This window comes from Schistocerca nitens, chromosome 1, assembly GCF_023898315.1.
Source record: "Schistocerca nitens isolate TAMUIC-IGC-003100 chromosome 1, iqSchNite1.1, whole genome shotgun sequence".
NCBI classification, from domain to species: Eukaryota; Metazoa; Arthropoda; class Insecta; order Orthoptera; family Acrididae; genus Schistocerca; species Schistocerca nitens.
Genome location: NC_064614.1, coordinates 1,000,424,625 through 1,000,451,003, shown reverse-complemented (window position 1 = coordinate 1,000,451,003; position 26,379 = coordinate 1,000,424,625). Strand labels below are relative to the sequence as shown.

The following is a 26,379-nucleotide window of genomic DNA, read 5'->3' as shown; positions in this document are numbered from 1 at the left end:
CAAACGCAGGTTCTCTGAATTTTCTCCATGGTTTTCCTCGACAAGAATGTCGCCTTCTCTCCAGGGAATTTCAGTTCCCGAAGGCTGCCCGTAACACTCGCGTGTTGTTCGAACCTACCATTAACAAATCTAGCAGCCCTCCTCTGAATTGCTTCGATGTTTAATCCGACCTGGTACGGTACCCAAACACTCGAGCAGTACTCAAGAATAAGCCGCACTAGCGTGCTATATGCGGGCTCCTTTAAAGATGAACCAAACTTTCCTAAAGATTCTCCCAATAAACCGAAATCGACCGTTCGCCTTCCCTACCACAACCATCACATGCTCGGTCCATCCCATATCGCTGTGCAACGCTACACCCAGATATTTAAACGACTTGACTGTGCCGAGCGGGACATTACTAATGTTGTGTCCGTTCATTGTGGGTTTGTTCTCCTCTTCAACCGCATTAACTTCCATTTATTGCATTTTGAGTTAGCTGACATTCATGCATCAACTAGAAATTTTGTTTAAGTCATCTTGTATCTTCTTACAGTCACTCAACTCAGACACCACACCTCAGCATACACCCTGCCCATCGTGTCTGCCAAATTATTGAACTATAAAGAGCACAATAGCGTTCCTATCTCACCAGCCTGGGGAGCTACTGACGAAAACCTTGCCTCTGATGAACACTCGCCGTCGAGGACAACATACTGTATTCTATAACTTAAGAAGTCTTGGAGCCGCTGACACATCTGTGAACATGTTCCTTACGCTCATACCTTCCTTAACAGGCTGCAATGGGGCACATGTAAAAAGTTTTCCGAAAATATAGAAATATGGAATCAGTCTGTTGCCCTTCATCCACAGTTCGCATTATATCATGTGAGAAAAGGGCAAGCTGAGTTTCGCAGGAGCGATAACTTCTTAAACCACGCTCATTCGTGGAAATAAGAGTCTTGGTCTCACGAAAATTTATTATATTCGAACTGAGAATGTGTTCAAGGATTCTGCAGCAAACCGATATTACGGATTTTGGTCTGTAATTCTGCGAGTCTGTTCTTTTGGCCTTCTTATACACAGGAGTCACGTACACTTTTCTCCAGTCCCTTGGGACTTTGCACTGGCCGTGCAATTCGCAGTAAATGCAAGCTAGGTAAGGGGCCAAAGCCGTAAATCGAATTGGTATTCCGGTATTCCACCCGGAACGTAGCACTAGCAATCGAAAATAATGATTAATGAACGTAACGTATTGCGCATAAATAAAAGAGGACATCCAAAACTATTCGATTTCATTATTTGTGACACCCCATTGCAAACAGCAAGTACCGTAAAATGCCTGAGAGCAACCACAGGGAATACATTAAAACAAAATGTATAAAAAACAGATGCCCAGCTCAGAGTCACAGGAAGAATCTTAAGAAAATGCAATTCATACACGATACAAGTGGCTTACAAAACATTTGGGGTCTTGCTTCTCTGTGTGGGACACTTAGGATGTTTGTTTCATGAAAGGGTTGGAGAAGACCCAACTAAGAAAAGCGGGTTTTGTCACAGGTTAGTTTATTAGGAGAGAACGCATTACGAAGATGGACAACAAACTCCACTGGCAGGCACTACAGGAGAGAAGCCGGCCGTTGTGGCCGAGCGGTTCTAGGCGCTTCAGTCCGGAACCGCGTTGCTGCTACGGTCGCAGGTTCAAATCACGCCTCGGGCATGGATGTGTGTGCTGTCCTTAGGTTAGTTAGGTTTAGGTAGTTCTAAGTCTAGGGGACAGATGACCTCAGATGTTAAGTCACATAGTGCTCAGAGCCATCTGAACCATTTGAACAGGAGAGTAAGTATGTTCCGGGAAGAATTGCGTAACATTTTACTGCTTCCCGCAAACATCTCGTGAAATAACCACAACGAGACATCCGAAAAATTAACGATAATACGACTGTTCACCAACAACCATCCATCCTATGCGCCATTTGCGAATAGCGATAGCGATGGAGGAATGAGGTAATGGTACCAGAAGTACTCTCCGCCAAACACCGTAAAGTGGATTGGGAGTATTGATTGTTTGAGAATTACTGTCCCGTATAGTAGTAATTACTACTCAGAACTATAAAAACGTCCTATAAGAAACTTGTAAGCATGCTTATTCAAATACAGAGACATATGAACAGGAAGAATACGACGCTGCGGTCAGCAACGCCTATGTAACAAGTGTCTGGCGCAGTTGTTAGACCGGTTACTTGGCGCTACAGTAGCAGTTACCAAGACTTAAGTGACTCTAAACGTGTTGTTATAGTCGGAGCACTAGGGTGGGACACAGTATCTTCGAGGTAGCGATGAAGTGGGGATTTTCTCGTACGATCGTTTCACGAGTGCACCGTGAATATTAGGAATCCAGCAAAACATTAAATCTCCGGCATCTCTCCGGCCGGAAAAAGATCCAACGACGGCTGCAGAGAATCGATCAACGTGACAGAAGTGCAACCCTTCCACAAATTGCTGCAGATGTCAGTGCTGCCCCATCAATAAGTGTCTGCGTGGGAACCATTCAGTGTAACATCATTGATACGGGCTTTCGGAGTCGAAGGCCCACTCGTGTATCCTTTTTGACTGCACGACACAAAATTTTGCTCCGCGCCTGGGTCCGTCAACACCGACATTGGAATGTTGATGACTGGAAACATGTTGTCCGGTCGGATTGTATCCAGCGAATGGACGTGTACGAGTATGGAGACAACCTCATGAATCCATAGACCCTGCACGCCAGCAGGTGACTGTTAAAGCTGGTGGAGGCGCTTTAAAGGTAAGGTAAGGTAAGGTAAGGTAAGGTAAACTTGAGAACAATTTATAGACAAATCTAGGCATTTTAGTGTCGAAAAATGTATTCTGATTGTGCATATAAAGTCATATTTCAACAAATTTTAGTAATAGGTCATATTGCGGCTAACTTTTAATATTATAGGTCATATTTCCGTCAACTTTTGCCAAAAATGCATATACAGTTTTTCTCGTATCTTACGGGACACATGAATAAGAAAATGAATATGTTGCTCACGAGACAATATTTCACGTGCTATTATGAAAGATAAACAGATAAATTAGTACACAGCTTTATTTCTCAGGACTGTAGCAGAAAATCGGTGTACCACAACAGTCATTTCGCGAAAATAAAACATTCTTGTGCAGAGTCGACAATACGCTCTCAGAGCCAACAAAGGCAGCTTCTGCCGTAATAATCATCGCAGTCGCACAGGTGTTCCCAGTAACCAGTTTGAATACAGCCTTTGTCTTGTTCAACATGCCTAAAGTGCTCCGACAGCGTGAAGTTGCGAGGATATGTTCGAGAATTTGGAGAGAAGTTCTTTATTACTGATGGGAAAATATTATTTTTTAAACTGTGTAAAGTTAGTGCAGAAAAGCGCTTTAATGTTCAACAACACTGTAATACCGCTAAACACAGCAGCTGTGTGAAACGAAGTCCTGAAAATAACATCAGGCAAACGCTGTTATTTGAACAGACAGGTAAATCGTCAACCGTGCAATCATTCCGCAAGGATTTGTGTGAGATGATGATGTCCTGCAACATCCCATTGGAAAAGCTGAAGAATCCACCCTTCAGACGGTTCTTGGAGAAGCACACAACACATCCAGTTCCACACATGAATCTACACTGAGAAAGAACTATTTATCCGTATGCTACAATGATGTGCTCAACAAAATACGAATTACTATTGCTGAGCAAAACATCTGGCTGTCGATAGATGAAACTACGGATATTAGTGGACGATATATTGCAAATGTTGTTGTTGGTGTTCTAAAAGTTGATGGCCCTGGAGGTATGTTCCTACTAACGTGTGAAGCTCTCGAAAGAGTAAACAACTCGACGATTGCTATTTGGTTTGACAACTCTCTGAAGCTACTGTGGCCGGATGGTGTGAAAAGAGACAACGTTTTGCTGCTTGTAACAGATGGTGCTTCATATATGGCTAAAGCAGGCAAAGGGCTTCAGATTCTCTACCCCAGTCTGGTGTACGCCACTTGCACATGCGTTGCTCAGAGTTGCCGAAGAGGTGCGATAAAATTACCCTGACGTGGACAAATTAATTTCCTTTGGCAAGAAAATCTATGTGAAGGCTCCGCTACGGGTGCAGAAATACAAGGAACAAGCACCTTCAACGCCCCTTCCACCTAAACCTGTTCTTACACGATGGGGTACTCGGCTTAATGCTGATGAGTATTACTGCGCCAACTACACCCAAATAAAGACAATCTTCTGTGAGCTTGATAGCGATGTATCAAGTGCTATATAAATTGTGGAAGAAGTTTTTACAGATAGATTGTCTCGAAACTTGGCAAACATCAACGCCAATTTTTCAGTGATATCAAAAGCCATCAAACGATTGGAAGCTCTTGGCACTCAGCTATGTGAGGCCCTGAGTATTGTGCAACATGTACAGAGTGAGTTGGGTCGAGCTCGTGGTCATATGGCTGACAAAGTAAAACCCAAATTACAAAGTGTTCTCCAACGGAATCCTGGATATTCTACGCTGTGCAAAATTAGTGAGAGTCCTTCAAGAAATGCCGCAACATTTGAAGATACTGAAACAAACCTGAACTCCAGTGACGTGGCTGCCTTCAAATACGCTTCAGTGATGTCTTCTGAAGTGGAGAGGAGCTTTTCCAGGTACAAAACTATCCTCAGCGACAACCGTAGATCTTTGACAATGGAAAACCTGAAAATGCACCTTGTGATCCAGTGCAACTTTGCAGATACTGAAGATTGACACACGGAATTAAACAATGTGAAACGCTTTAAATACTATGTAGAAATAAAAACATAGATGATCTTTTCACTGTGCTTTGTGTTTAGAAAATAAAACATTCAGACATTAAAAAAATAGGTGCAAATTAGCCACAAACCTTACAGAAAGAAAGAACTATACTTACAGTATTTTTAGAAGTGAATTTTGTATTAGTTTATGGTGAATAAAAAATTAAATAAACAAACAAGAATGCTTTAAATAAACTTCTATTAAGTCATATTTTATTTTTAAGGTTATATTTATGTAAGTTTTAGGTCATAAATGCTTGCCTATTTCACTGTTTTTTAGGTAATTAAAATCCGTGGCCTACTGATCACCCGCATCTATTCAAGTCCATTGTGCATTCCGACGGACTCGTGCAAATCTAGCAGGGCAACACGACACCCCACACGTCCAGATTGCTGCGCAGTGGCTTCGGGAATGCTCTTCTGAGTTTAAACACTTCCACTGGCCACCAAACGCCCCAGACAAGAACATTATTGAGCATATCTGAGATGCCTTGCAACGTGCTGTTCAGGGGAGATCTCTATCACCTCGAACCCTTACAGGTTAATGGACAGTTCTGCAGGATTCATGGTGCGTATTTCCACAAGTACTATGCCGGACATTCATTAGTCGAGTACATGCCACGTCGTGTTGCGGCACCTCCGTGCTGGCGGGGCCCTACACGATATCTGGCAGGTGTACCAGTTTCTTTGGCTCTTCAGTGTATTTGGCCACAAACAAATGCGTGTTGAGATACGGCCCGTTTTGCTTACGTCGAAAACTCTCAAAACTCAGTATCTAAAGACATTAATACTCTGTAAAGAGTCGCCGGGGGCCAAGAGTTCCTTAAGCCAAAATTCCACAGAACATATGCCCGAACAACCTTCGACTTATCGGGATGAAGGGAGATGTTGAGACCAGAATCTGTCAGACGCGGTAGGGTCGAGTAAATGTGTTGATAATAACGTTCTTGTGTATATTCAATAAGGATGTGTTTATGTGATTTAGACATTAAACAGTATTGTGGATGTGTATTAAAGGTGTTTGCCGGCGAAGAGAGATAGCTTTCCCTGAGTGCTTCAGAATAAAATCTGTATGTCGTGCGTGAATGTATCACCCTCAGTAATGGGTAACGCGATTTGTCACGATCTGTGTACAGAAAAAACGTCTCCAAATTATCCAGCAATAGTTAATTGTCCAGGAAAAAGAGTGTGACCTACATCAGTCTTCAGAATTTCCTGAATCATGCACTTTGTCATAGTACTTACAGATTACAACTCCAATGCAGTCAAATTCCGTACAAACAGGAGAACAAATTTAATACAAAATATTAAAAGTGCCCAAGTGAATCAATAGGCAAGTCCCCGGAGGCTGATCAGAAAGCCTCCCTGGTGCGTCTGACAAACCGGTTTCAGGCACTGTCTCTGGCTGAGCCAGATGCAGCTGCCTGCCCTGTATCAGAGGATGATTCTCAGTTTTCAAGGTCCGGGCAACCACAGAGGGTGGGCTTATTGGTAGTTGGGAGCTCGAATGTTAGGCGCGTAATGGGGCCCCTTAGGGATATGGCGGCTAAGGAGGGGAAGAAATCCAGTGTGCACTCCGTGTGCATTCTGGGTGGAGTCATTCCTGATGTGGAAAGGGTCCTTCCAGATGCCATGAAGAGCACAGGGTGCAGCCAGCTGCTGGTGGTGGCACATGTCGGCACTAATGACGTGTGTCGTTTTGGATCTGAGGAAATTCTCTCTGGATTCCAGCGGCTATCTGATTTGGTGAAGGCTGCCGGTCTTGCTTACGAGATGAAGGCAGAGCTCACTATCTGCAGCATCGTTGACAGAACCGACTGCGGACCTTGGTGCAGAGCCGGGTGGAGGGTCTGAATCAGAGGCTCAGACGGTTTTGCGACCGTGCTGGCTGCAGATTCCTTGACTTGCGCCATAGGGTGGTGGGGTTTCGGGTTCCACTGAATAGGAGTTCACTACACGCAGCTGGCGGATACACGGGTAGCGGAGGCTATGTGGCGTGGACTGGGCGGTTTTTTTAGGTTAGAAGGCCTCGGGAAAGTACGGGGTGGGCTGCAATCTCAAAGGGTGCAAGGAAAATACAGGACGTACTTGGATCAAGGAACAGTCGGAATTGTAGTTGTAAATTGATGTAGTTGTGCTGGGAAAGTCCCTGAGCTTCAAGCGCTAATAGAAAGCACAGAAGCTGAAATCGTTATAGGTACAGAAAGCTGGCTAAAGCCTGAAATAAGTTCTGCAGAAATTTTTACGAAGTCTCAGACGGTGTTCAGGAAAGATAGAGTAGGCAGAATTGGTGGTGGAGTGTTTGTGTCTGTCAGTAGTGGTTTATCTTGTAGTGAAGTCGAAGTAGATACTCCGTGCGAATTGGTATGGGTGGAGGTTATACTTAACAGCCGAACTAAGTTAATAATTGGCCCCTTCTATCGACCCCCAGACTCCGATGATATAGTTGCGGAACAGTTCAGAGAAAATCTGAGTCTCGTAACAAATAAACACCCCACTCATACGGTTATAGTAGAGACTCCGATGATATAGTTGCGGAACAGTTCAGAGAAAATTTGAGTCTCGTAACAAATAAATACCCCACTCATACGGTTATAGTTAGTGGGGACTTCAACCTTCCCTCGATATGTTGGCCAAAATACTTGTTCAAAATTGGTGGTAGGCAGAAAACATCTTCCGAGATTGTCCTAAATGCTTTCTCCGAAAATTATTTCGAGCAGTTAGTCCACGAACCCACGCGAATTGTAAATGGTTGCGAAAACACACTTGACCTCTTAGCCACAAACAATCCAGAGCTGATAGAGAGCATCATGACTGATACAGGGATTAGTGATCACAAGGTCGTTGTAGCTAGGCTCAATACCGTTTCTTCCAAATCCACCAGAAACAAACGCAAAATAATTTTATTTAAAAAAGCGGATAAAGTGTCACTAGAAGCCTTCCTAAGAGACAATCTCCATTCCTTCCGAACTGACTATGCAAATGTAGACGAGATGTGGCTCAAATTGAAAGATATAGTAGCAACAGCAATTGAGAGATTCATACCTCATAAATTGGTAAGAGATGGAACTGATCCCCCGTGGTACACAAAACAGGTCCGAACTCTGTTGCAGATGCAACGGAAAAAGCATGCTAAGTTCAGAAGAACGCGAAATCCAGAAGATGGGCTAAAATTTACAGACGCGCGAAATTTGGCACGGACTTCAATGCGAGATGCCTTTAATAGGTTCCACAACGAAACATTGTCTCGAAATTTGGTAGAAAATCCTAAGAAATTCTGGTCGTGTGTAAAGTACACAAGCGGCAAGACGCAGTCAATATCTTCGCTGCGCAGTGCCGATGGTACTGTTACCGACGACTGTGCCGCTAAAGCGGAGTTATTGAATGCAGTTTTCCGAAATTCCTTCACCAGGGAAGATGAATGGAATATTCCAGAATTTGAAACACGAACAGCTGCTAGCATGAGTTTCTTAGAAGTAGATACCATAGGGGTTGCGAAGCAACTCAAATCGCTTGATACGGGCAAGTCTTCACGTCCAGATTGTATACCGATTAGGTTCCTTTCAGATTATACTGATACAATAGCTCCATACTTAGCACTCATATACAACCGCTCGCTCACCGATAGATCTGTACCTACAGATTGGAAAATTGCGCAGGTCGCACCAGTGTTTAAGAAGGGTAGTAGGAGTAATCCATCTAACTACAGACCTATATCTCTCTGACGTCGGTTGGCAGTAGGTTTTTGGAGCACATACATATTCAAACATTACGAATCACCTCGAAGGGAACGATCTATTGATACGTAATCAGCATGGTTTCAGAAAACATCGTTCTTGTGCAACGCAACTAGCTCTTTATTCGCACGATGTAATGGCCGCTATCGACAGGGGATCTCAAGTTGATTCCGTATTTCTAGATTTCCGGAAAGCTTTTGACACCGTTCCTCACAAGCGACTTCTAATCAAGCTGTGGGCCTATGGGGTATCGTCTCAGTTTTGCGACTGTATTCGTGATTTCTTGTCAGGAAGGTCGCAGTTCGTAGTAATAGACGGCATATCATCGAGTAAAACTGAACTGATATCATGTGTTCCCCAGGGAAGCGTCCTGGGACCTCTGCTGTTCCTGATCTATATAAATGACCTGGGTGACAATCTGAGCAGTTCTCTTACGTTGTTCGCAGATGATGCTGTAATTTACCGTCTAGTAAGGTCATCCGAAGACCAGTATCAGTTGCAAAGCGATTTAGAAAAGATTGCTGTATGGTGTGGCAGGTGGCAGTTGGCTCTAAACAACAAAAAGTGTGAGGTGATCCACATGAGTTCCAAAAGAAATCCGTTGGAATTCGATTACTCGATAAATAGTACAATTCTCAAGGCTGTCAATTCAACTAAGTACCTGGGTGTTAAAATTACGAATAACTTCAGTTGGAAAGACCACATAGATAATATTGTGGGGAAGGTGAGCCAAAGGTTGCGTTTCATTGGCAGGACACTTAGAAGATGCAACAAGTCCACTAAAGAGACAGCTTACACTACACTCGTTCGTCCTCTGTTAGAATATTGCTGTGGCGGTGTGGGATCCTTACCAGTTGGGATTGACGGAGGACATCGAAGGGGTGCAAAAAAGGTCAGCTCGTTTTGTATTATCACGTAGTAGGGGGGAGAGTGTAGCAGATATGATACACGAATTGGGATGGAAGTCATTACAGCAAAGACGTTTTTCGTCGCGGCGAGATCTATTTACGAAATTTCAGTCACCAACTTTCTCTTCCGAATGCGAAAATATTTTGTTGAGCCCAACCTACATAGGTAGGAATGATCATAAATATAAAATAAGAGAAATCAGAGCTGGAACAGAAAGGTTTAGGTGTTCGTTTTTCCCGCGCGCTGTTCCGGAGTGGAATGGTAGAGAGATAGTATGGTTATGGTTCGACGAACCCTCTGCCAAGCACTTAAATGTGAATTGCAGAGTAGTCATGTAGATGTAGATGTAAATGTAGAAGTAATTAATCTCTGAAATATGGAATACTTACGGTAATCCCACCCGTGCCCATTACGACCTCCTGCGATACCTGAAAAAAAAAGTCGTTAGTTAACTGTCGCTCTAAAATGTGAGACATCGCTGGTAGCTGCCTGAAGTTAATGTGTCTGTTGGGGGATACTTTTCAAAGTATCATTATGCTTGAATGAACATTTGCAGGTCAACTGTACGCTAAGTAGCAGAAAGTGCTTGGACAAGCTACTGGATATGCTATCCACAATATCACGCTGGCATTGTGACTAACACTTCTGCCTGGACTACCCTAGTCCAGAGTCCTCTCTAACGCAAACTTCAACTCACGCATCTGCAAGCTCTCCCCATTACGTACAAAGCTGATGATTTAAGAAGGGGAAAATCACGCTGGGTTGAGGCGTGAATTAATGTTGGTGTTAGGGAGGTCATTGACTAGTGTGTTCCGCGTATCCACTGGATGCTAAGTGCCTGAGGGCAGGCTATGCGCCTCAAAGGCTTACAAGAGAGGCGGTGGATTGTGTCCGGGTTAAAACTTCATTTTCTGTCAGAACGAGTCAACAGACAAAGATAAGTGAAACTATTTATTGCTATCACAGAAGCAAGTGAACAGGATTGGGACTCCAGGAGCCATCTTCAATTCTGAAGATGGCTGCCATCGCATATGTTCACCAGGACTATAATTATTAATAGTTTTATATTATTAACAGTTGTAACAGTATGATAAAAAGGCTGTCTTTATGAAACTGCACGCGACTGCAGGGATGCAAAACATCAGGTATTATGTCACAAAGAATAAGCAGCAGTTAAATGTGTCCAGGTTCACTGTTAAAAATTTTTTTGTGAAGTGGAAATGTCATCGAACCATTGAACAAATCGTCGCTATGGTAAGTTTAAGGTGTTCATTTACAGGAAGTGCGTAACTCTGAAGTATTCTAAACGTCAAATCTGTTATGATAGACGTTTTCTGTGCTCTGCTGCAAAAGTGTGGTGTTCGGTGACGGAATGATCTTTCGAAAGCACATAGTTTTCTGGATCATTAAGTTTCTCAGAAGCCATCGATTTCAAAGGATGCATGACGCCGCTAAGGGTGGTGCAATCGTGTCATTACTTTTCGGGGCAGTAAGAGGAAGCTTCACAGTGTCGCAGTACACGTTTTGGTTCGCTTATGGTCGTGTGTGGACTTGGTGTATGCCAGGCCAATGGCTGTGGTTTGTTTTCCGTTTGGAGCCAGGAAATCGGCGTTTTCAGTGTCAAATTAAATGAAGGCCTTTTGTGGATGCATTTTAGATAATAGCGCATCTGATACACCGTTCAGAATCGAACTTGACGTTAAGTGAACCTGTACCCAACCCGAAGTTTGGCATGCACGCCACAGTTCTCAACTGGATGTGATCGCATTGGAGGTGGTATACCCTTATCCTCTGTCTAGCTTTGAACTGACGTACCCAGGACGTTACTGGGGGCTTAGTGTTTGACGTGGAGTCTGGACTACGATGTGATTTTTCACGAACGTAACTCATTTGCGAGAGGTTAGAGAAGAGAAAAGCGACCGAAAAATACCCGAGAACAGTTTGCGGATTAAATTCCGAATTGAGATTTTTATCCAGATATCTGAAATCCACACACATCATAAAATTGGCCGGCCGGGGCGGCCGAGCGGTTCTAGGCGCTACAGTCTGGAACCGCGCGACCGCTGCGGTCGCAGGTTCGAATCCTGCCTCGGGCATGGATGTGTGTGATGTCCTTAGGTTAGTTAGGTTTAAGTAGTTCTAAGTTCTAGGGGACTGATGACCTCAGACGTTAACTCCCATAGTGCTCACAGCCATTTGAACCATCATAAAACTGGATGTACACTCAGGTGACAGAAGTCGTGAGATAGCGATATGCGCATGTGCGTTTGGCGGTAGCATCGCGTACACAAGGTATAAAGGGGCAGTCCATCTGCAGGCCTGTGATCCATACGAAAAGGAATCCGACGTGATTCACGCAGCACAACGGGAAGTAGCGGACTTTGACCGTGGAATGGTAGTTGGAGCTGGACGCACGGGACGTACCATTTCGAAAATCATTAGGGAGTTCCATCTTCCGGTATACACATTGTCAAGAGTGTGCCGAGAACACCAAATTTCAGGCATTACCTCTCACCGCTGACAATGGACTTACCGATCTAGAGCAGAGGGGTTTCCGCATACTTGGGAGTGATAACAGGAAAGCAACACTGCATGCAATAACGGAAGAAATTAAAGTGCGACGTACGACGAAAGCATACGTTAGGACAATGCGGCAAAATCTGGCGTGAATGCTAAATTGCATCAGACGACCGACGAGAGTGCCGTTGCCAATAGCACGGCATCGCCTGCAGCACCTTTCCTGGGCTGACCATATTGGTTGCACCATAGACGACTGGAAAGCCGTGGCCTGATCAGGTGAGTCCTGATTTCAGTTGGTAAGAGCTGATGGTGGTCAACACGGTACTGTGCAAGCCGGTGGTAATTACATAATGGTGTGCCCTGCGTTTATGTAATGGGTCCTCTAGTTCCACTGAATCGATCATTGGTTGGAAATGGTTATGTTCAGCTACTTCGAGACCATCTGTAGGCAGTCATGGACTTCATGTTCTCAAACTACGACGGAATTTTTGTGGGTGACAATGTGCCATGTCGCTGGACCACAGTCGTTCGCTACTGGATTGAAGAACATTCCGGACAGTTCGAGCCAATAATTTGGTCACCCTGATCGCTCGACATGAATGCCACAACATTTATGGGACATAATCTAGAGGTCAGTTCGTGGACGAAGTTGTGCTCCAGTAATACACTACTGCCCATTAAAATAGCTACACCACGAAGATGACGTGCTACAGACGCGAAATTTAACCGACAGGAAGAAGATGCTGTCATATGCAAATGATTAGCTTTTCAGAGCATTCACACAAGTTTGGCGCCGGTTGTGACACCTACAACGCGTTGACATGAGGAAAGTTCCAACCGATTTCTCATACACAAACAGCAGTTGACCGGCGTTGCCTGGTGAAACGTTGTTGTGATGCCTCGTATGAGGAGGAGAAATGCGTACCATCACATTTCCGACTTTGATAAAGGTCGGATTGTAGCCTATCGCGATTGCGGTTTATCGTATCGCGATATTGCCGCTCGCGTTGGTCGTGATCCTAAGACAGTTAGCAGAATATTGAATCACTGGGTACAGGAGGGTAATACGGAACGCCGTGCTGGATCCCATCGGCCTCGTACCACCAGCAGTCAATATGACAGGCATCCTATCCGCATGGCTGTAACGGATCGTGCAGCCACGTTTCGATCACTGAGTCAACAGATGGGGTCGTTTGCAAGACAACAACCATCTGCACGAACAGTTCGACGACGTTTGCAGCAGCATGGACTATCAGCTCGGAGACCATGGCTGCGGTTACCCTTGACGCTCCATCTCAGACAGCAGCTCCTGCGATGGTGTACTCAATGACGAACCTGGGTGCACGAATGGCAAAACCATTTTTTTCGGATGAATCCAGGTTCTGTTTACAGCATCATGATGGTCGCATCCGTGTTTGGCGACATCGTGGTGAACGCACATTGAAAGCGTGTATTCATCATCGCCATACTGGCGTATCACCCGGCGTGATGGAATGGGGTGTCATTGGTTACACGTCTCGGTCACCTCTTGTTCGCACTGACGGCACTTTGAACAGTGGACGTTACATTTTAGATGTGTTAAGACCCGTGGCTCTACCCTTCATTCGATCCTTGCGGACCCCTACATTTCAGCAGGATAATGCGCGACCACATGTTGCAGGTCCTGTACGGGCCTTTCTGGATACACAAAATGTTCGACTGCTGCCCTGGACAGCACATTCTCCAGATATCTCGCCAATTGAAAACGTCTGGTCAATGGTGGCCAAGCAACTGGATCGTCACAATAAGCCAGTCACTACTCTTGATGAACTGTGGTATCGTGTTGAAGCTGCATGGCAGCTGTACATGTACACGCCATCCAAACTCCGTTTGACTCAATGCCCAGGCATATGAAGGCCGTTATTACGGCCAGAGATGGTTGTTCTGGGTACTGATTTCTCAGAATCTATGCACCAAAACTGCGTGAAAATGTAATCACATGTCAGTTCTAGTATAATATATTTGTCCAATGAATACCCGTTTATCATCTACATTTCTTCTTGGTGTAGCAATTTTAATGTCCAGTAGTGTACAACTGTTTTAGGTAAAGCTTAAATCACTGTGTTCTTTTTCTGAGATCTGATTTTGATAAAATAAAGCCCATGTTTCCCTAAGGTATGCTCAAGCTACCTTTCAAAACTCCATGAAAATTCGTGCAGTAGTATTGGTGAAGCGTGTTCAAACAGATAAACAGACAGACAATTTTGCAGATTTATTGTTTGTACAAATATAGAGTAGAGAACCTGCTTGCACGTGAAAGTAAATAAATATGCTTACCTAAAAGGAGGTCACTTATCGCCTCGAATAAGCCTCGTACCTGAAAATAAATAAAAGATGTTTGCCATTTCGTACGTACTGAGACTATAAAAAAGAGAAAGAAAATAAAACTGCACTATGCACTGAGCGGAAAACAGTGGGAGTAACAAAATGTTGTTGAATGTCAATAAAAATTAAATTTTGATATTGTAGACACATTAAAACTTTTGGAAGAGGAAAATATATGATAACTACACTCTCATATCTTAAGGCTTTAAACGGGGACAGTTCGATTGTTTGATTATGGCGAGTGAGCGCGTCGTAATCCGTATAAACTGCAGTCTAGCTGACCCGAACCTAACAGCTATTTTTTGTTGTCACTTCATTCTCTAGCCGGCCACAAGCAGCATCAATAAAAATTGGAACAAGCAAAATATTCTGAAACAATTTAAAATGTAAGATATCTATATTTTCTCAAAATTATTGAAACGAAAGCGCTTACATTGTAAATTTCATCACAAATATTGTTGTCTTAAAAGACAATTTTTTATTTTTATTTAATTGCAGCTCGGTGATACAACACACACCATCTCCATGTAAGCGCTACTAATAGCTGAGATGACATGCTGCAAAAACTTGCACGACATGCAACAAGTTCCCTGGACGCTGATTGTTTCTGCCCCTTTTACTAGAAATACAGTGATATTGTCCATTGAAACGTCATCACTGTGCGCCGTAGAGTGGGTTGAAGAAGGTGACCTGTATCACCAAATCCGGTCGCTATTAAATAAATCTGATACACACTGCAAGTGATGTTATTGTTGCTACGGATGTCAAAAGTTTAGTGGTACGGTAGCCCAGGTGACATTGACGTATTTTAGTTTAGTTTTAGTTTTGTCATGTTCCGTAGATCATTTTCCTGATCATTTTAACTATATGATGTGGAAAAAGTCAGATTACATTATATATATAGACACATGAATAGTGCTAATATTAATATTACTGAAATTTTTAGTTCTGCACATGCAACTACATTAAGAGGTACATTCTTTTTTTTTTTTTTTTTTTACCATTTCTGAAACAGAAACTCGTCCATGGAGTAGAAGGAGTTGTCCAAAACAAATGATTTTAAGCTAGCTTTAAAACTTTATCTGCTACGTGCCAGACACTTTATGTTGTTGGGCAAATGATTAAATATTTTTGTTGCTTAATAATGTACTCCTTTTTGAGCAACTTACAGCTTCAATAACGGATAGGAAAGGTCATTTTTTCCTCTAGTGTTGCACGTATGAACATCACTGTTCATCGCGAATTGAGATGGATTATTTGTAACGAATTTCATTAGCGAATATATGTACTCTGATGGTGCAGTAAAAATATCTAACTGCTTGAAAAGGTGCGTACATGACGTCCACCAGTAATTATTCTCACTGCTCTCTTTTGTCCAATCAATGCTTTAAGTGGTGAGTTACCCCAAAAAAACTATTCGATAAGACATTATTGAATGGAAATATGCAAAGTACGTTTTATTATCAAAGGGAGTATTGGTCAGATTAAGATTTTATAGGTGTGGATTATTGTGGAGGGATGCAGTCCTTCTGAAACGCCTCTATATGGTTTCGATGAGGTGATTTCGGATTTTTTGTATGCCTTAGCAATCTCTTTGTCTATACACTTGAGCTTTTGGGGACAAGGATGAACAGCTAAGTGTTTCATTAAACAGGCACAGTGGCACTTTAATATTCATACTTTGCTATTTCTCTACTTATATTTTACGTTTCACACATCTATAGGTATATTAGGTATACATGAACTCCTAAAAACATGTTTATTATGTAACCATGCTAGATTTGTGTGTTCCTTTTCCTGCTCCTTATTTCAACAGCTAGAGAAAGAGGATAGGTATTAGTTCGTGATACTGTCATATACTTTGGTTCACAGGTAGGGGTTCCCTGAGTGCTAGTGGCAGTTTAGCCAACTTTTGTTAGAGTTTAAGTAGAGCTCTGCTGCGTCAAAGAGACATTAGTGTAAACTGATCAGCAGCCATTGCACAGGTTGTTGTAGGTAGCTAGGGAGCACATTCTTTGCTACCTGTGCACCTCGGTCCTGAAACACTGTACTTCGGGACTTCGGTAAGTGCGGGTGCATGCTCAGTTCATTTCTAGTAAGGTAGGTTACAAATTTGTAAGACTTGGTTAAGCTTGAGAAGCTAACACGTTTCCGTCACACGTAGCCACTGTGAATCACACCTTCGAATGTATTTCAGTTAGGGAGTGCTATCATGCTTATTAATATTTAATTACTTTAACTTGATTCTTTGTCTTATCACAGTTTAGCGATGGGAGAGTGATTTGACCAGCCTACCTCTCATTTCAGTTAGAGAGTCCAATGTCTGAACCTGTTGTGTGTTTTCCGTATGTTCATGATAAAAATTCTGTTTCCGTGCTTCAATTTTATTACATTTCGTGAATTCCGCATTTTCTGTGGCGCGTGAGATGACGATAGCAACCTATTGCTTCTCGTGTGGTGTACTGAACCTTCATCTTCTCTTACTTTGACTTCCTATAATAACCTTCTGTATAGCTGTAATTTTATTTTATTCGAATATCTTTCATGGACTAGGTGTTTCACATTGTGTTTATTATTTGAATTAGACCACGTACGTCCACACCACGAGCCATTCATCTGTATATTGACGCCAAATTCACGTTCCTGTCTTTCACAATTAACGATAAAGACTCTGACTGTAAATACTATAACTTTGTAATAAAAAAAAATTATAACAGGCTCTGTGCCACCTATTGCAGGCCCCTGTTTATGTAAATGCATTCCTAGGTCGTATACTGCAGCCTAAAGTCTATATTAGGAGTCAAAGTGTGTAGCTGAATATATTCGTGCACTTCAGCAGAGTGCCTTTCATGACCCAATGCCATGGGAGTTGCGAAGTTATACGGTTACGTTAGTGTAGTTTTAGGTACCCTAATCGTACTGTTATCAGGCGATGTTCTGAACTTCCACTGACATCACATAGTCGCCTCTGCATTTCAACATCTTCCGCATGTGTGAGCCTTCAGTTCAACATAATCATATATTGAAGTTCGTTGTTCGACCTGAATTTCAAATACTGTACCAGTTTGTATTTATTCTAAATGTTTACGTATTTTATGTACTTCCGAAATTGAGAATTTCTATGCGAGCTACTGACCACGCGGTTGACCTGTAAAGCTCGACACTCTCTGGCCCATCGTGCATAAGTATGGTGTACGCAACGATCCCCATGGTTTCTTTTTCCTGCGTGTGAACTGTTGGTTAGAATGCGCGTGCGCATGTAATCTGACGAATCCTTCCCTTTTCACTGATATTATACTTTCTCCATGTGTTGAATTACTGCTTATGAAGTCGTTATTGTTACACAACGAACATCAAGCATTGTCTTGCGATTATGATTTTTAATATATAGTGTTCTGTAATTTAAGCCTTAAACAAATGTTCAATTGTTTCTTAATTCTGTCTCTAACGTACTTAGTGCAACCGATCCTATTTTTCAGTCTGGTTCCGTCACAGCCATATGATTATTAGTGACTATTTTTTTATTTTTAATATTTTATTTGTTGTGTTAATATGAACATCTTTATTTTGAATTTACTCAAATGACAATGAGAGAGATAACTTTCCGGAGATTCGGCTTAATTCATTTCATAATTCATCAACTTACAGACTTCATTGATTGAGACTTACGCTGTACAAACGAGCACTAGCCTAGCTTTCAATCTGACCACTGCGTAAGATGTCTAACTAGAAAACCGGTGGGTATCATACACTGATGTTGACCAGTTAGTAGTTTTGTCTATTGCGGGATTTTTAATGTATCTTTAAGAGATGCAGTTTCCTTGTTGGTTTGCTGCCAACGGTTAATCCAAAGTATTTTTGGTTGGCACATTATTTTACATAATGATTGAAAATGATGATGTACAAGTCCAGAAAAGGCTATAGCGTCAGCGTATTGCACGATAGTATATAACACTCACATACGTGGAAGATGTTGCAATGAAGAGGCGCCTATGTGACGTCAGTTGAAGGTCAGAACATCGCCTGATAACAGTACGATTAAGGTACCTAAAACTACACTAACGTAACTGTGTAACTTCGCAGCTCCCATGGCATTGGGTCGTGAAAGGCACTCTGCTGAAGTGCACGAATATATTCAGCTACACACTTTGACTCCTAATATAGACATTTGGCTGCAGTATACGACCTAGGAATGCATTTACATAAACAGGGGCTTGTAATAGGTGGCACAGAGCATGTTATAATTTTTTTATTACAAAGTTATAGTATTTACAGTCAGATTGTGAAAGAGAGGAACGTGAATTTGGCGTCAATATACTGATGAATGGCAATTTTTGTCGACAGGAGTTTCCAGTCTTTCTACGGGTTATTTCTTCCAGTTTCATTTTGCTTTTATTTATAATATCAAGTTATTAACAACGAATGGTATAACAAGAAATGGCATCTTAGTGAAGAAACATACAATGTAGTATGCAACATGTACCTAATTTTCCATCGCAAACTTTGAGGACTTCCGCTAGACGTGAATTTCTAACATTTTATATAAGAACTCAAGCGACTATTTCATAATAATAACAAGAAGGACAACACCACTCTCTAGCACATGATGCTAAGCGCAGCTCTTGCCACATTGCGTCTACGTCTCGATGCGAAGACAGCTATTTTGATACGAAGAAACTATTTACATAGAGGTTTTGCTACAAAATCTGCCACTGTCGTTATATGCAGCACGAAAGTTTCTTCTAACTCCCACTGGGGTTTCGCAAATGAGACACTGAATGAGGCCGCAGAAGAAACAATGCAGCGGAAGGATATATTAAGAATGTTTATGTAATCCAGTTGGTTTCCTGTGACTGTTTACAAATTTTCCACAAATTAACCTGAGTGTCCACTCACAACAGTGAATGGTTCGTTTCTGGACATGAGACAGTTGGTTATAAATACATGCCATCAAAACGTGTAATGGTAATTTAGAAACACGTTGTATGTTATCTTTCACGACCATTTACGTCAGATAAACTCCTGATCTGTCAAACTGCGTCCTAATTAAACTCCTCATCTGTTAGACTGTGTCCTAATTAAACTCCTCATCTGTTACACTGTGTCTTAACTGAAATCTTCTCAGTCTCACAGTTTCGATCTCTCTGTGGGAATTCGGCCTCAGAGTTTCGATCTGTCAGTGAGAATCTTTCTTAACTATCGTTTTCCCTTAATTACACGGGTGAGTACTGGAATAGTTTCAACAACAACTGAGTGGTGTGGCGCAGTGTTAAATCACTGAACTTACATTCGCACAGAGCATGGTTCAAATGCATGACAGACAATCAACATTCGGGTTATACGCAGTTCCTCTGAATCGAGACGGTATGATGGACTCCTTGAAATGAACACGATGGACTTCCGTTCCTACTGTTGCTCAATCGGAGCTTGTGTTCAGTTTCAAATCATCTTCGTTGCCTGTGTGTTGTGGGACTGTTCTTCCCTAAATTGTAACCAAATCAACAGTAGTTGCCATTCTGATGGAGTACACGACAACGTCTTAAACTGATGAAAAAATAACACTAATAATACATGATGATATGTAAGAATTAATGAAATGTGAAATGGGTAAAATAAATCTGTGGCATTGGATACAAAGAGAGACTTCATTGAATGTATAGAGAAAGAAGAATCAAGCATCAATGTCTGAATATACACCCATACAATTTCTGCAAATCTAAAAGATTTGCGACAGATTATATTAAATATTAACGTTTCCTCGTTTCTTTTCACTGATGCTTGTGCTTCTGTGCAGGATGTTATTGCTAATAATTTTATCTTTACAATCTCTATGGTGTTTAGTGGATACTTTCTATAAATCGGAAAGGAATTTAGTTATAAAAGATAGGCATGGGAACAGAGAAGCTACCCGCAGCCGTGGTTAGACAAAAGTATAAGACCTTAAGACAATGCAGATACAAGTGTGGATTTAGATTGCGTTGTAATGTTGTTGCGATCTAACGTTGATTCAAATTTCAAATGGTAAAAGGAATAGAGGATGCTGAAGTACTTCAGTTTACTGATGAATGAAGGCAATCTGCAGCTCGAAAGTTATGTAGTTCCTATTTAGGAACTACATAAGTGAAAAAACGTTAAGGTGAGGTGGTACCACATCAGAGAATAAATATACCTTTGTCTGCTTTTGCTAAATTGGATGTATGATGCCGTATCCTCAACCTTGCATCACTTGGGGCAACATTCTCTGGCTTTTTCCTTGGTGTGAACAACCCTCTTTCTTCAGCCACAATCACACCAGCATCTTAACACACGATTTGTTGGTCTGTAACTTCTAACTGAATATTTCTTCTTATTTGAAGTTCGCAGTAAATGTCTACAAAGGTAAGATCTGAAATCACATTAATTGTTTCTTGGGGAGGAAGTAAAAATCACAATATACTGTATATCTTTAATAGAAAAACATGCTGCTATTATTTCGTCTTAGGTTTTGGGCAGGAGCTTGAAGGTTTATTTCTGCATTACTATTAACAGGCGAGTACGACCTTGATGGTATTTAATGAATGTACACTGATTACAGGCAAGCACGGTGAAATTCAAACTAGGAAAACCTCTGTAAAAGCTTCATGTCCATAGTAAAAGATTTTGTTTCACTGCCGTTCTAGAAAACTAAGCAGTTTTCAAAACTTTTATGCTTTTTATGGAGGTGAAAAGTGAAAAGTATTTTTTAAAAGTAGTCTTCAGAAAAAATGTTACTCAAATAAAGGTTATGTCTGGAGAGTATTAGGATTCCTCGGATCAAAATCAATTCATGTTAGAGATAATCCAAAAAGTAATATCTAGTTGTTCTGCACAGATCCTTCGACACTTTTCTGTGAGTCAACTACTACCCAACGATAACGGCGCTGTAGAAGTGACGCTTTCGAGCTATGTTGTATGCTCAGCCTGTGGGGCTGTGCACTATGGCCACGGGGTGGTCCGCCGCTCACCAGCTGGTAGGCGCCGATCAGGATGGATCCCGTCTGCAGGGAGCAGCCGCAGCAGCAGTGGTTCAGCTGAGGCAGCATCGTGTCCCGTCTGAAACATAAAACGCCCCAGCTGATCAACTCTGCTCTTCTCTTCTCATCTCTTGCAATACAATGAAGAACATTTACTCAGTAATAAGTTATTCGTTTGACTGGAACGTGAAACAATACTTCTTGGCACTGTTTCCCATTTAATTTAGATTTGGCCACTGGTTGTCCCAAAAAGTAGAGCCGACAGTATAAAAGGAGGTGGCGACTACTGTGTTTTCAGTAGAGGAGCAGTAACAGAAAACTGGATCTATCAGGAGAATTCAGTGGCTTCGGTAGTGAGCTAGTCATGGGATATCACCTGAGTAAGAAATCCATCAGGGACATTTCAAATTCCTAAAGATGACTGTGAAATTGAAACATGAAGGAACAGCTACAGCTGAAGCAAGACGAGAGAGACCCTATTAGACGGACAGAAACAGTCGAGCTTTGCGGTGGGTGATTGTAAAAAATCGCGTGACATCATTGGAAAGGTTCACTCGTGGATTCCAAAGTGTTCTAGCAGTCCACATAGCAGAATTGCTGTGCATAGAGAGTTATAATTATCATGGGATATAATGCTGGAGCAGCTCCTCGTAAGCACACACTTCTGTAGTCAGTACCAAGCAATGTTTGAGATGGTGTATAGAGAGATACACCACTGGACGGTGGATGACTGGAAACAAATGGGTTAATGTGATGAATCACGCTACACCCTCTGACCATCCCGTGAAAGCGTTCGTGTTTTGTGAATGTTGGAAAACGTTACCTGCCATAGCACCACACCTGACATGGTTCTGTTTTCTTCTGTTCGGTTTTCGCATAGTCCAATTGCCTTACAAAGCTGTCATCCAAAGGTACATTCTCCTAAATTTCTTCCTCAAATTAAGACCTATGTTTGAAAGTAATAGACCTCTCTTGGCCAGAAAGTCCTTCATGGCACTGCTAGTGAGATTTTTATATCCTCCTTTATCCGCCCGTCTTGGGTTATTTTGCTGCCCATGAAGCGGGATTCTTTAACTTTATCTACTTCATGAACACCACTTATGATGTTAAGTTTCTCGCTGTTCTCATTTCTGCTACTTCTAATTACTTTCAATCCATATTCTGTACGCATCAAACTTTTCATTCCATTCAGCAGGTAGTACAATTGTTCTTCATTTTCACTAAGGATAGCAGTAGCACCAACGAATCTTAAACCTGATACACTTTTACCTAGAATTTTAATCCCCCTCTTGAAACTTTCTTTTATTTCCCTCACTGCTTCTTCGACCTATAGATTAAACAGCAGGGGTGAAACACTACATCCCTGTCTTACATCCTTTGTAATCCGTGCATATCCTCCTTGGTCTTCCATTCTTACTGTTCCCTCTCGGTTTTTGTACATAATGTGTATTTCCTGGTTCAGATGGCTCAGAGCACTATAGGACTTAACTTCTGAGGTCATCAGTCCCCTAGAACTTAGAACTACTTAAACCTAACCAACCTAAGGACATCACACACATCCACGCTCGAGGCAGGATTCGAACCTGCGACCGTAGCGGTCACGCGGTTCCAGACCGTAGCGCCTAGAACCGCTCGGCCACCCCGGCCGGCTGTATTTTCTATCATTCCCCATAGCTTACCCCTATTTTTCTCAGGATATCTAACTTCTTGCACTACTTTGCATTGTCTAACGCTTTTTCCAGGTGGACAAATCCTATGGACGTGTCTTAATTTTCCTTCGGTCTTGCTTCCATTTTCAACCGCGACGTCAGAACGGCCTCTCTTGTTCTTTTACCTTTCTTAAACCCAATCGGACCGTCATTTAACGGATCTTCAGTTTTGCTTTCGATTCTCCTGTATATTATTCTAGTCAGCAACATGGATGCATCACCTGTTAACCTGAATGTGCGGTTATTCTCGCACTTGTCGGCTCCTTCTTTCTTCGAAATTGTTTGTCATATTCCCAATCTCATACATTCTACACAGCAGCGTGAATAATCATTTTGCTGCAATTTCCCTCAATGATTTTAGAGATTCTGATGGAGTCCCTATTGGTCCTTCATGGACAAGGGAAATCAGGTGCTTAAGCAATTGTCAATATTAATGAAATTCTCCAACCGCCCTGAAACTAAGATATTATAGTATTTTATTTTGACGACAACCACTTTAGGCATTCCAGTATGCCATCGTCAGGTACCACATGCAACTCACCACTAGTGAAAATTAATTTAAAAAACAAATTGAAAAGAATTAAATAAAAAAAATATATATGTATGTAAATATGATAATTCATATTATTTTGTTTTTTTTTAAATAATTTTTGTTGGACTGAATTGAGATGCATGGAAACATTTAAAAAAAAAATCAGTGAATATATTTACTATCATGATAAGGTGGCATCGGACATATACTTTGAGAATTTCGTCGCCGTAAGAAGGAGGTTCGTGGGCCACGTTATTTATGAGCTAAAATGAGATAAATACTGAAAATACAGTTTACATATAATGTTGAAATTTTAGGATCATGGATTAAACAAATAATGAAATTTAATAACAAATAGCATTAATCATAACTATAATTACTGAAGTGCACTAAACTACTTACATTGGGAATAAAATATTAATCACTAGTGATATGATGACTATCAGCACGTCGGTATCTCGTCTGTGCGCATTGGAAATTTCCTTATATAATTACTAGTATGCGCGAGTGTGTGCCCTACAGTACACAGTGACTATTTATAAAATTAAAGAGTTTAAATTAGAGCGGCCAGTGTAACGCGCGAGGCTCTCCCTCGACTCCATTCCAGAACAGATAGCAGAAGAAGTAATTAACAAAAGACTAGACATCCTTTCTGTGTATCACCAGCGATCACACGCGACTGCACACAAGATAACTTGCATTGGCTTTCATGCTGTATTAAACAGGGTTCTCTGATTAAAAAAATAGATTTACATGCTATGGCTAAAAATGTGCCTTTAAAAAATCCAACAGATGAAAAGTGATTTAAATTCGTTAGCCTTCCAACTGGCCTCGCCGGTTATAAATATCCCTTGGGCAGATACCGGATCTGTGAAATGTTATACAGACGACGGAAGATATCACCCAGTAAATTTCGTGGCTGCGTGCAGGGACGCTTTTGTTCACGGCATGTCGGACGAAGCAGAAATAAAATACGTTAAACGGCATTTGGAAGGAGACCCACAGTCTTGGGCAAATGTTAAATGCAGTTCGTGCGAATTGTACGAAGAGTTCGAGAAGAGTTTCTTGAATAAATTTTGGAGCGAGGCAAAACAGACGCGGATCCAAATGAATTCTTAAACGGGCCGAATTACAGGTACGGTAATAGGACGATGAGAGATTTCTGCAAGCGTGAAGTTGGCAAGCTTATGCATGTGAAACATCCGTTGGGGGGTTTTAACGGAAATCACCACGTTAGGGGGCGATAACCAGAAAATTTACATTGGGATCTTGTCCATAGCCCATGTGATTCTTTGGTCGAATTTCTAGAATTTGTAGAAAAATTAGAGAGGGCTTTGAAGTTCAAACCTCAGAGAAAACCGGGTGGTACTTATCAAAATGGGTATCCAAATAATCATCACCAGAATAATAATCGTGAGAGAAATCAAAGGAATTCTCATGGAGATAGTAGCTGGAATGAGCAGAATGGTCGGAGAACGAACAGGAGTAATAACTTCCGTGAACGGGATCCAAGTTTCCTTTAATGTCTGGTCACCGTCTTAAATCATCTTTAGCCAACTTGTAGTCTGTTAATGACATCCTTCCTAAAAAGGTGACACCTGGCCTGATTCGGGAGACCACAGATACCGAGAGTTTAAAGCTAAGCTGGGGGATGAACTCTTGGTCCGTGATTTTGTGCTGGGCAGGCTCGGCAAGGCTCTTCAACGTCTTATAAATTAGCTCCTCGTTTTGTTGGGCCTTACAAGTGCGCAATGTCGAACCGGAAAGGTGACAACAGTACATGTTTCCCAAGTGAAGCCTATGGCTAAGTCTCCCATTCCCGGCGCTCAGTGCTAGGGGATACTTCCCTTCAGGAAGGAGATCTTAGAGAGAATTTCTAGAGGTCGAGTAAAGAAACTAGCAACGAGGGGTCGGCGTTGCTGAGCCAACGTGAAGCCGTGTGTGGACGGCGGTTGCGAGACGAGGTTTAGGAGGTGCTGGGGGCCCGGGCAAGGTTGTGAAGACCGGCCAGTTCTCAGCTGTTGCTTTCTTGGTCGGCTGTTTCATGGGACCAATTCCGGCGATTGAAAATGGTGAGTCTTGCTGCGCTTCAGACAAATCTGAGGGTAACGAATGTTTGTAAAGTGGCTCGTTGGATTGCAAGATGCAACGTTTCTCATGAATCGAGCTTAACGCTTGGAACTGTGTTCGCTGGCTAAAAGTGTCACAAGTGTAGTAGCCTCAAGTACACATATGCATGTGACTTTGTGGTACAGCTTCGTCAGCTCAATTACGTGGGCTAGTCTGTTAGTATTCACAACTGTAAACGCTCCTTTGCCCAGTCGTGCTTGCTTTAATTACATAGAGTAGCATGGAGAGCTGCATCAAACCAGTCTCAGGTCTGAAGACCACAACAACAACGAACCTCATTAGCCTGACTCGCTGTAACTTGGTACATTCAGGTTTCATTCTTGTCAGGTTACGGTGTTTAAACTCGTGTCAGTGCTGATACGCCAAATGCCCCTTTAAAAAACATAATCTTTCGGTGTGGCCTACTATTAATCCATAGTAAGGTTACTGTGGTGTCACTGCCAGACACCACACTTGCTAGGTGGTAGCTTAAATCGGCCGCGGTCCATTAGTACATGTCGGACCCGCGTGTCGCCACTGTGTGATCGCAGACCGAGCGCCACCACACGGCAGGTCTCGAGAGACGTACGAGCACTCGCCCCAGTTGTACGACGACGTTGCTAGCGACTATACTGACGAAGCCTTTGCTCTCATTTGCCGAGAGACCGTTAGAATAGCCTTCAGCTAATGGCTA

At 42.2% G+C, this 26,379-nt stretch overlaps 1 protein-coding gene across 2 annotated transcripts in view; it reads right to left on the bottom strand.

Moving 5' to 3' along the window:
- Window positions 1-26,379, bottom strand: part of LOC126195383 (uncharacterized) — a 93,353-nt gene that overhangs the window by 44,955 nt on the left and 22,019 nt on the right. The window contains exons 2-4 of one of the 2 annotated variants that reach the window (XM_049933967.1): window positions 21,327-21,414; window positions 14,296-14,335; window positions 9,849-9,887 (exon numbers count right to left, since the gene is read on the bottom strand). In XM_049933967.1, the coding sequence (XP_049789924.1) occupies window positions 9,849-9,887; window positions 14,296-14,335; window positions 21,327-21,404 (157 nt within the window). In that variant the 5' untranslated portion in view covers window positions 21,405-21,414. The remainder of the gene's footprint in view (window positions 1-9,848; window positions 9,888-14,295; window positions 14,336-21,326; window positions 21,415-26,379) is intronic. The other variant, XM_049933977.1, reaches the window with a different exon arrangement.